This window comes from Anolis carolinensis, chromosome 3, assembly GCF_035594765.1.
Source record: "Anolis carolinensis isolate JA03-04 chromosome 3, rAnoCar3.1.pri, whole genome shotgun sequence".
NCBI lineage: Eukaryota > Metazoa > Chordata > Lepidosauria > Squamata > Dactyloidae > Anolis > Anolis carolinensis.
In genome coordinates, this window is record NC_085843.1 from 21,587,806 (window position 1) to 21,599,952 (window position 12,147).

Genomic DNA, 12,147 nt, shown 5'->3' on the forward strand with positions numbered 1-12,147 from the left:
CATTTCATAAATCAAAACTGGACACATGTAACCTTACAGTGTGTTCAAGATAGCAAAAGTTATTCAGGAAGATAATCACACCGGATAGAAATGGCTGCAGCAGTTTGTTTTTGCCTGAGCTTATTGGGAAGGGCAAGATTTCATTCCTTTTGAGTTGTGTCAAACTACATTTGCCCCTTGATCTCAGTTCACAACAACTAAAGTAAACCATGGAGAAACTAAACAAAAAGGAGAAAGTCGTGGAGGGTTGTGAAGAAAGAATTAGGAAAAGGGAATCAGTATCTACTAGAAGGATTTCTAACAGATCAGCAAGAGCTTCTGTAACCATAAGAAGACCTAGACCTGATCCTATCAATAAGTAGTGTAGGTAACTACTTTAGCAATAAGATGTTGGTTATCATGCAAGAGCAGCAAATTATTCATCTGTTATTGTTGCATGATTACTTACAGGGATAGGGAATCAGCACTTGTGAGATTTTCTGTCTCATTTTCAAGAATAACTTGGCCAGCTCTGGTTGCTATGGCTCCTGACTTTCTTTTTGCTCTGCTTCTGGCAGCAAGACTTCAAAAAAACTCACAAGAATGAGAAAATTTCAGAAGCTCAAAACCTGTCTACTGCTGATCCAAACGAATAACACCACACCTTGACCAATACAACCTCTTATGACACTGAGCTCATTTTAAGTATGCTTTGTGTGAAGATACAACTATCAAATAAAATGTGCTTACTTCGCCACTTGAGATATGGTTGATGTTTGTGTTTTTGGCATTGCTAATTGAGTTTTATTGATCAGCTCTTGTGATGTCTCATGGGCCATGTAGTCCCGTTCCTAGTACTATTGTGGCAGACGAAGAGGAAAACTTGGGTTTCCCACCGATTCAGCCAGAATCGGAGGCCCTGCACCTGCAGGATGTTTGCCCTCAAGAAGTCAGCCAAACAAGCCTTGGGCAGAATTCTCCCCCGTTTTCTCGTAAGGATAATTATAATAGAGATAGAGGCGCGAGGGAGGCGAATCGCCGAAGCGCCAGAATCGCTGCCAGACAATTAGCTGATTAAGCCTGTTTCCCTTGGGAAATTCTAAGGAGTCATGCATCTGGACACAGTTTGGGTTTCACTTCTTGTTCTCCAGGGAAAGTGTTACTTGGCGGGAAAACAAGATCCTATATAGGTGTTTTACCGCAAGGAGGTCCTTGCGGAGTCAATTCGTCAGCTTGAGGAGTGAGAACGTGTGTGGACTACGCTACTCCAGTTCCTTGTTTCCAGGACCAAGTTCCAAGCCTGCCTTGTTCCCCGGACCTCGCCACGGACCTTGTTCTAGTTCCAAGCCTGCCTTGTTCCCCGGACCTCGCCACGGACCTTGTTCTTGCTTCTTGTTGCCTCGTATCAAGTCTTGTTTGCCAAGAATCTAGTTTGTTTTCCAGCCCTGTTGTCAAGCTTCAATGGACTAAAGGACCTTGTCATTTCCCCACACTTTGCTCGGCAAAGTGTGTGTTTCGGTTATTGGATTATAACTTTGGACCTTAATATCTCCTATTGGACATTATTTTCCTGGACTATATTTGACCTTTCCTGAAAGGTCTATTTCTGAACTTTATTCACTTGTTTTTATTGACTTTATATAATCCTTTAATAAAGATATTAGATAGATTCTGGTCTCTGCGCATGGTTATTGGTGCTCTGCAGCCTGGGTCCTGACAGCTCTAAGGCTGCATATTTGACAGTGATGATAAATTTAGTCTGTTCTAATTAAATGAGAAGGGAAAAGCTTTGGTTATATTTATACACTTTTCAATGATAGTCATCAATTCCCCCCATTTATCTACACAACTGAGGTCTAAGGTCTGACCTACCAAGTGGAAGGTTTTTGGCTTTCAGAAACCAGACTGAACTTCTTGTCCTTGATGCAATTGTTATGTGAGATTTTTGCTTCTATAGTACTACATCCATATCTATTTTCTGTGGAAACAAGGACCTGTAAATAGTAATTAACCTATTGAAATGAACAACCTCTGCCAGAAGTTACCATAAAATTATGCTGGAGAACCCTGGACAAGTCAGACATTTTTAGACTCAGAAAACCACATCATAGAGGGTCACCATAAGCTGGAAGGAATTTAAAGGTACATAACAGCAGCAAACTACCAGGAATCCCTGGGTGGAACAAATTAAGTCTTGTTAAGGTCAGGTTTGCAGATTCAATAAGGGAGTATATGTTTCTCTGATAGAATCTAAGGTAGTTCATAATGAATATTTGTCTCAAATTGAATACTATCATGTATAATATAGTGCACAGGCCTGTAGCGAGGGGGGGAGTTAGGGGTTCAACCCCCCCCCCCCGAATTTTTTCAAGTTATAAAAAAAATCTCGTTTACTCATGAATTTTAACTGGTTAACCAAATCCCCATGCTAAGTCTATGAGATGCAAAACATTAAGAGTCCCTCAAGGCACTATCTCAAGCAGATATTGACAGGTTTGTAGCGGGGAGGGGTATGTGCTAGGGGTTCAACCCCCCCCCCCCCCCCCGAAATTTTCAAAACCCCTTCCGAAATTTTTTTCTGGCTACGGCCCTGATAGTGCACAACAGCAATAACAATGATATAGAAAGAAGTCAATTGATACACTTTGGCATAAAACCAAATGTATTTTGTCTGTCTATTGAAATTAGTATAACAGTTCTATTTTTAAAGAGAGAATTGTTTTCTAGGAATAATGTTCATAGTTATGTATTATGTGAGACGGCACAAGATGAAAATATCATCATTCTCTGATTTAATCATTCAGAAAACAAAGTTCACAAGTTTAAGGCCATTAATGGTAATAAATCTTTCTTTATTTTTTATTTAAAACTCTTCTTATTTCATATGACCCAATTGTAGGAAGTGAATGTTAATGACTGTAGGGAAGGCATATGTTGTCTCTCACACTGCCTTGAAAGATATTGCATTGTGTTAATGACTTAGTATCACAATTCTTACTGGTAGGTAGAAAAGCTATATAGAAGTTAAATTGAAACTTTTATTGCCATGTTCTAAAAGACAGCTCTGGTTTTCATGCAAATTGGAGTCAGCAGTATATCCCCCCCAACAGCACACATATAACACCTTTTCTCTTAATAACACACTAGCATAGTGCAGTCAACTTGTTAGTATAGAGAACAATAAGTAATTGTCCATAGGAAGTAATGCCTCTACTTACAGTCCGTGGCATCCCTTTGTTGATGAAATATAATAGGATTTCATTAATGGATCTGGCAAAAGATGGCTTCATTGTATTGCTGTAACAACACTAACTAGAAATTATTTGCCCATTGTAAATCATTTCTTTTGGAGTTGGGTTTATAATGCTTCCCACAAACAGTCAAGAAGAGGGCATAGAGTATTTTGTTTTAAAATAATTATATTCTATCATCCCTACAACACTTTCTGAGATGGCTTACAATGCAATTAAAATACAATATAATTCAAATTAAAACAATTATAACAATTTGCATGGAACATAGCATTTAGGCTGCAAAGACTGAATCAGAAATAGCAGTGGCTTTTAACTAAAAGCCAGTCTAGACAACAATATTTTTATAAGCCCTGCTGGATCAGATCAAAGGAAAATCTAGTTCAGTTTTTAGTTGCTACGCCAATTTTGCAAGACACAACTGTAGTACTGTGACATATTTCTGTTCTATGGAAACCTGGAATTTGCAGTATACGGAGGGGTATTTCAAATACACAGCTCCAGAGCATTTGGCACTTTTGTATCTCAGGGATTTACAAACTGCACATAGAAAAATGAATAATTTCCAAAATTTCCCCTACTATGTGAAGAGCGGTTGAGCATTGCTGATTATTTTGTTCACTTTGAGATTTTAGAGGTTGGGAATTCAGCTGTGCAAAAACAAAAATTTTGTGTATTAAAGTTGTGTGTGTCATATGAAAGAATAAGGTAAAGGTAAAGGTTTTCCCCTGACGTTAAGTCCAGTCATGTCTGACTCTGGGGGTTGGTGCTCATCTCTATTTCTAAGCCGAAGAGCTGCCATTGTCCGTAGACACCTCCAAGGTCATGTGGCTGGCATGACTGCATGGAGCGCTGTTACCTTCCCACCGGAGCGGTACCTATTGATCTACTCACATTGGCATGTTTTCAAACTGCTAGGTTGGCAGGAGCTGGAACTAACAGTGGGCGCTCACTCCGCTCCCGGGGTTTGAACCTGGGACCTTTCTGTCTCCAGCTCAGTGCTTTAATGCACTTTGCCACCGGGGCTCCTTACGAAAAGAATACACATCGTTAATGATGATCTCAAAAGATATTATTTATCAAAGCACCATTTTTCATTGAGGCTGAGTAGAATCATATTCAAGATTGTGCAATGTGAAAACCTTGCCCTCCTTGTGTGTGTGTGTGTGTGTGTGTGTGTCCTGCTCACTTCAAAGGATCAGTCTGAACGCAGATCAGAGATGGCTGCTCTCAAATCCAATCTTTATTGAAGAACACATGACTTTGGAAAAGTCAGGAATGACCCAATGTTTACATACAACTATTTTTATAACTTTTGATGCTACGTAACACCACACGTAAATATCATCATCAAGTCCCACCCCCAATATCACATTACTACCATTTTCACACACTAGACCAATTATAATTGTTTATACTTTCGGCCCCAAGTTCCCAGGCATATTCTATCTTCTTCTGCCAGGTGCTCCTGGGATTGTTTATGTTATGACTCCCAGTTACAGGGCTGAATTACCAAAGCCCTGTAACTGGGTTCCATGACATGGTGCCCTCCTTTTCTTCGTCCTCCTCTTCGGTTCTTCTTTCATCACAAGCCTGAAACAAAACAATAATTCTATGTGTCCATTTTGTCCAAAGTACCCATATATTTTTTCAGTAAGCTACGATGGAATACAGGGTGTATTTTCCCTAAACTTTTTGGCAATGCCAACTGGAAAGTCACCTCGTTGATAACACCCTGTATTCTAAATGGTCCAATATATTTAGGGCCCAATTTTTTCGAAGGTAGCCCCAGTTTGATGTTTTGGGTACTTAGCCACACTAAATCTCCTTTCTCCAATTTATCACCTTCCACCCTCTTTCTGTCTGCGAATACTTTATACTTTTTATGTGCTTCTTTTAAGGATGCAGTCACTTGACTCCAGCATTCCATCATTTGCGCTTTCCATTTCCCTGCCTCTGTTCCCTCATTCTCTGTCCATCTCGGCAGCTGGGGCAGAGGCTGTATTTCATACCCGTAAACTACTTCAAAGGGGGTTTTATTTGTTGCTGAATGTATAGTCGAATTAAAAGCTAGTTCTGCAAAAGCCAACCACCGAGACCCGTCATTTTGTCTCATGTTAGAGTACATTCGAAGGAACTGCCCAAGTGTCTGCTGAGTACGTTCTACCGCCCCATTTGTCATGGGGTGAAAAGCAGAACTTAAACTCCTTTCTGCTCCTAGCATTTCCAGGAATTTTTCCCAAAATTTTGCTGTGAATTGTACTCCTCTGTCACTGACCACTCTACTGGGACATCCATGCAGTTTGTAAATGTGGTTTATGTACAATTCAGCTAGTTTCTCGGCTGATGGTAGTTTCGTCAGTGCTATAAAGTGGGCCTGTTTAGAAAACAGGTCCAATACTGTCCAAATATAACGATGTCCTTTGCTAACCGGTAGTTCCCCCACAAAGTCCATAGCTACACATTCCCAAGGTCTGGTAGGTTCTGCTACTGTTTGTAATAATCCCATTGGCTTCCCTCCTCTCGATTTATTTCTGGCACAATCATCACATTGAACAACATAATTTTTTATGTCCTTCCTCATCCCTGGCCACCAGCAATGTTTTGCTATTGCTTTTGTTGTTTTTGTAATTCCTGTATGACCAGCGCTCTGGTTGTTGTGAAAACGATGCAAAATCTTGATCCTTAATGTTGCTGGGATATACAGTTTCTTGTTCACAAACCAAAATCCCCCCTTCTGCTCCCCCTGTTCTGCATTGGATGCGATCCACTGGTCTCCTTCATAAGACTGTTTCAGCTCGTTTCCCCAATTATCTTTTCCGTCGAGTTCAACCATAGCAGTGTTCTCCTTTTGGGTTTGTGCTCTTGTTCTGACAGCTAAACCCCATTGTTTGTCAGAGAATATTGTTCCCTCTTTTGCTGTGGGTATTCCTTCGTGTTGAGGCATGCGTGCTTTTCCTTATCTTCAGTCACAATCAAGATATCATCAAGAAATATGAATACCCCTCTGTACAACAATGGGTGCAGTATTTCATTTATAAGCTGCATAAAGCACCCGCCTCCATTTTTTAAACCGAAAGGTAAAATTTTATATTCAAAATGGCCGAATGCGCAGGAAAATGCAGTTTTCCAAGTATCTTCCGGTTTGATCCTTAATTTATGATATGCTTCAATTAAATCAAGTTTAGTAAATATGCTCCCTTTTTTCAATACGGTAATTAAATCCTTTACTAAGGGCATAGGGTATTTATTGTCCTTAGTAATTGCATTTAAATTTCGATAATCAATGCACAATCTTAGGGAGTTGTCTTTCTTTCTCCTGAATAACACTGGGGCCCCGAGAGGAGAATTGGATGGCTTAATGAAGCCCCGCGCCAGGTTTTTATCAATGTATTTCCTCAATTCCTCCTTCTCCTGCACAGACATGGGATACACTTTTGGTTTTGGTAAGTTTGCTCCGGGGGTTATTTCAATTTCTACTTCTATATTCCTTTTGGGAGGTAATTTACTTGCCTCTTTCTGATTGAACACATCCACAAAGTCTCTGTATTCAGGTGGCAATAGCAGTGGGTCTATTTCACCTTCTTCATCTCCCTCGTCCTCCTCTTCTGCAATCTTGCTTATCTCCCATTGCGTCTGCTGTTCTTTAAATGCTAGGCTCTTTCCTCTCCAATCTACTTCGGGATTTGCCTGTTCGAGCCATGGTATCCCTAATATTACGTGGTATGTGGCAATAGGGGCTATCACAAAGGATATTCTTCCTTCCCATTTGCCTATTTTACATGGGACCTCCCGTATTTCCTTTGTAGATACTTCCCCAGTAGCCACTGATCCGTCTAGCTGCGAAAACGCAATTGGGGAGTCAAGCGCCATCTGCTGGCATTTCAACGCTCCTGCTAACTCTGGAGTTATAATATTCCTGGAACAACCACAATCCACAAATGCCTTGCAGGTGGCCCGATTCTCTAGCCCCGATAGGCAGATTGGCACTACTATCATGCGTTTGTCCCGACTCACCAATTTTTCTGGAGATTCTGGGGCTTGCACCTCCTCCTCCGCACGCCTCCCGGTTGCTGGCTTGGGCTTTGAGGGTTTTGGCGGCTCCCCCTTCCGTGCCCAGCATTCTGCTGCTCGATGGCCCGTCTTCCCACATACAAAGCATCCCGGTTTAGGTTTGTTGTCGTCTCCTCTGGAGGGAATCCCCGGCCTCCCTCCGGGTCTTTCCTGCTTCCTCGTTTCTCCTCGACCTCTCGCCACCGGTCTTTGCTGGCCGCCGCTGCTCCTGAAGCGCTTTACTTGGGCCAGGGTGGATTCAACGCGCCCCGCTAGTTGAATCCATCCCTGGAGCGTTTCGGGGTCATCTCTGTGCGCTGCCCAGCTGAAAATCTCGGGGCGTAGTCCCTCTTTAAATAATTCCACTTTGGTCACTTCAGACCACTCTGGTACCCTTTCCGCGAGGTGGAGGAATTCTTCTGCGTACTCGGGCACCGTTTTGTCCCTCTGCTTTATTCCTCTAAGCTGGTCTCGAGCTCTCAATTGCTCTAGCCGGTCTCTGAACCGGTTTTCCAGTGCGGCGAGGAAGCGGGGCACTGACCTCAGGCATGGGTCCTGTCTGGCATGTAGTTGCACATACCAGCTGGCCGCTCCTCTCTTTAGTGTGTTGCCGATGGCCCGAACCCTGCTTGCTTCGGAGGGGAATGTGTGTGCATTGTCTTCCATGTATCCCCTGATGCTAATTAGAAAAAAGTTCAGTTCGGCTGATTCCCCTCCGTATTCTAGCTTGAGATCTTCCCTTCTTGGCATCCATTCAGCGGCCCGTTGATGCTGTCTGGGAGGCATGGGGAAGGGTTGCATCGGGTTTCCTTGGATCACGCCGCGCCCCACTCCGGTGGTCATTCTGCGCGGCTCCCGAAATCCTGCCGCCGCTGTCGGCCCTTCCCCCCATCCGCATACTGGCCTCGCTGTAGCCCCCGCATCTCGCCTTTCCCCGTCGTACGGCACATCCTCCTCCTCTTCCTGGATCTCCTGCTCCTCTCCGCCTTCGTCAGCTAATCCACTGGACCCGATCCCTGGCCCCAGTGGTCTTTCTACTCCGACGCCCATTCGGGGGGTTGGGAGCTCTGTTGGGGTTGGCGGCCTCAGAGTTCCCAGAGCTTGCTGGCGCTCCACTTCGCGCGCCATTCTGTCCCGGAACTCCAGCTCTTGCCAATATTCCTCGTCTCCCTCGTCTCTTGCCGCCGCGGGACTCTGCGTTGAAGCTCGCTGTCCCCTCTGGCTCCAATCGCCTCCTTTGCTTGGCTCTCTCTCGGCGCCATATCGGATGTGCTCTTTTTGGAGATTCTCTTCCAATATTGGTACTATTCTCCCCACGGTATCCGACAGCCTGGATAAATGAGTTTCCAGGATGGATAACCGCTGGGCCACGGTCTCCGGCATGCTTCCTCCAGATCCCCAACTGGTTTCTGCCGCCGCCGGAACGCCTCTTCCCCCTCTGGGAATCCTCTGGGTCACGCCGTGCGGCTTGGGGTACCCCGTAGAGGAAGCTATGGCTTGCAATGTCTCTTCTGCCAACGGCAGAGCTCCCAGCGGAGGCCCCTTTGCTCCGTCATGGCTTTGATCTCCTTCCCTGCTCATTATCACTTCACTGCAAATTTGCAGGAGGGTGAGAACTGGATTCCTGACTTAATTGTCCTGCTCACTTCAAAGGATCAGTCTGAACGCAGATCAGAGATGGCTGCTCTCAAATCCAATCTTTATTGAAGAACACATGACTTTGGAAAAGTCAGGAATGACCCAATGTTTACATACAACTATTTTTATAACTTTTGATGCTACGTAACACCACACGTAAATATCATCATCAAGTCCCACCCCCAATATCACATTACTACCATTTTCACACACTAGACCAATTATAATTGTTTATACTTTCGGCCCCAAGTTCCCAGGCATATTCTATCTTCTTCTGCCAGGTGCTCCTGGGATTGTTTATGTTATGACTCCCAGTTACAGGGCTGAATTACCAAAGCCCTGTAACTGGGTTCCATGACATGTGTGTGTGTGTGTTTTGTTTTGGCATCACCTTTGAAGTGGTATCTCTGAAATTGTCCTATTAATGGGAGCAAACTATAGGGAGATGGCTATTCCCCCTATTGAGACAGCTTCACTGGCTGCCGATAAATTCCTGATCCCAATTCAAAGCGCTGGTTATTACCTACAAAGTTTTAAACGGCTCAGGTACAGCCTATCTTTGTGATCGCATCTCCTATTACAAACCTGCACAAACCTTATGCTCTATAGGGGAAGCCCTTGTCTCGCCCCCACCACCGTCTCACTGTTGGTGGGGACTAGAGAGGGGACTTTCTCGGTCATGGCCCCTTGGCTCTGAAACTCCCTTCCGAGAGAAATCAGATTAGCTCCCACCCTGGCCTCATTCCAAAAAGATTTGAAAACCTGGTTTTTTCAAGCCACCTTCAATTAATATGAACAATTGACTGAGCCCCTACAATTGACTGAGTCCCACCTATATCCTAGCCTCTGCACTTTATCACTGGCCTATGTTAGTACTCCTAATATATTGCACAACTATAATCATATTCCCCTGCCCCAAGATTAAAGTGCCATTATGTTGTCCTTGGCTTCTGGCTGCTTTTCTTGTGTGACGTCATAATTTTATAGTTCTGATGTATTAATTTGTTGTAATTGGAATGTATTCTTTGTTGTTGTATTTTATTGTATATTGCTGGGCTTGGTCTCCATGTAAGCCGCCCTAAGTCACCTTGGGGATATGGGGCAGGATACAAAAAATTGTTGTTGTTGTTGTTGTTGTTGTTGTTGTTGTTGTTGTTGTATTGTATGACACAGCAAACAAGATAGATATGCTGGATTTCGTATCACAAAATCACAAGTCGAACACTTCCCAAGTGTCTAGGACTCTGTGATGTATTTTCAGATGATGCGCGCAGATCCCAATAGAGTGGCCTTTTGTAGTTGGCAGATCGTAATTTTGTCAATGTCTATTGTTTCCAAATGCCGGCTGAGATCTTTTGGCACAGCATCCTATTATTATTATTATTATTATTATTATTATTATTATTATTATTATTATTCTGAGAGATGGCCAGATCTCAAGTAAAATGGAAGCATATTTTCTACAAGAATCCTACTTACTATAGTTTAATTCTCACTCAGTGTGAGAAGTGAGAGGTTATGATAGAGCATTTCTCTCAAACAGTTATGCACTCAATACTTATTTATTTGTAGACAAATGTTCACTCATATGAACCTTCAGATGTGGAAGTAAAGTAATACAGTGAATCTTCTGTTTTCATTGATTTTGTATCCAAGCTTGATATTTTTTCCCACAAAGCAACCTTGATTTTGACATTTCATATAAGATACACAATTTTATTATGCCATTGTATATAATGGTACTTGAGCACCCAATGATTTTGGTCTCCATGAGAGGTTTAGGAAAAAACCCTAGCAAATACCAAGGGTCCACTGGACTCTATATCATCTCAGTACACTAGGACCACCCACTAAATGTCAGAAAGTGGGCAGCACATCCAAAACAGCCTCTGTGGTGGCCTTAGAACTGATGAGGTAAAAATCAAGATTTGTCATGTATATGTGTGGAGGAGGAAGATGGAATCATCTGTGAATATATAAACCACATGATTTCCTTGAGCGGCAGACTATATGTATTTATTTAAATACACATCTACTGCCCTGTGTTATGAGATTGTAGGGTAGCATGCAAGTAAAGTCAATATTAACAGGGTTGTTGTATGTCTTTCGGGCTGTGTGGCCATGTTCCAGAATGCTTCTGGAACATGGCCACACAGCCCGAAAGACATACAACAACCCTGTGATCCCGGCCATGAAAGCCTTCGACAACACATTCAATATTAACAGATTCAAACAATTTCTTCAAATGAATAAAAATAATTTAAATAATTTTAAAACCTATTTTATAGGTTTTAAATATGTTTTGTTATGAATCAGTTAGGCAGAAAGGCTTAAGTGTATAGCCATTTTTTGATTACTAAATAAAGCAACCATGGTTTGTTAGTTGAGACTTCAAAAGGTTCCAAAGGTAAGAAGGCATAAACACAAAAACAAACAAAATTTAATAGGAACACAGCTTAGAGTAATGGTTTGAGTGTTGGTTTACAACTCCGGAGACCACAGTTTGAATCCTCAGTCTCGGAAATGTATTTAGTTATCTTGGGCAAGTCACATTCTCTCAATCACAGCGGAAGGCAAAGACAAAACTCCTCTGAATAAATTGGCCAAGAAAACCCCATCTTAGCATCTTCACAAATCAGAAACAGGTGGAGGTCACATAATGACAACTCAGGTGGATTGGGTGGCTATTTAAGAACAATGGTCAAGGTTCTACATCACTGACTTAGGCCCCTGCCAAACAGCTGAATAAAATACCACATTATCTACTTTGAATTGGAATATATGGCAGTGTGGACTCAGATAACCCAGTTTAAAGGAGATATTGTGGGATTTTCTGCCTTGATATTCTGGGATATAGTGCTATGTGGAAGGATCCTTAGATTCAAATGTGTAACTAAGTATCATCTTGTTGCTCTATTCCCCAAACTTAGCTTAAGCTAATAATCACATTGAGTGATGGTGGTCTGTTCTGCTAGTGATTAGGGCACAAAGGAATGACATTTCCAGTTCCCTCCTGCAAGTGATTTGTAGTGTGATGAGGAAATGTAATAAGAGTCTTGCTTCGGATTTTCACAGTTTTGCTTACTGGTGGGAGGAGGCTGGAATATCATCCATCTGTGTCCTGATCACTAGCAGTACAGATCTTCATCATTTAGAACAGCTCCTAGAATTTAAGATGGAATTTAGGGCACATTTTGGCAATAGTGTTAAAGTCAATAATATATAG

General features: G+C 42.5%; 2 protein-coding genes across 7 annotated transcripts in view; one reads left to right on the forward strand and one right to left on the reverse strand.

Annotated features, from left to right (window-relative positions):
• The window catches only part of cntn5 (contactin 5), an 870,111-nt gene that overhangs the window by 593,182 nt on the left and 264,782 nt on the right, over positions 1–12,147 (forward strand). The window lies entirely within an intron of this gene.
• Positions 4,452–9,293, reverse strand: LOC134297980 (uncharacterized). The gene is made up of 2 exons (XM_062977125.1): positions 7,248–9,293; positions 4,452–4,823 (listed from the first exon to the last, which is right to left on the reverse strand). Exons 1-2 carry the CDS (start codon positions 8,862–8,864, stop codon positions 4,740–4,742), a joined length of 1,701 nt encoding a protein of 566 aa, XP_062833195.1. The 5' UTR covers positions 8,865–9,293; the 3' UTR covers positions 4,452–4,739.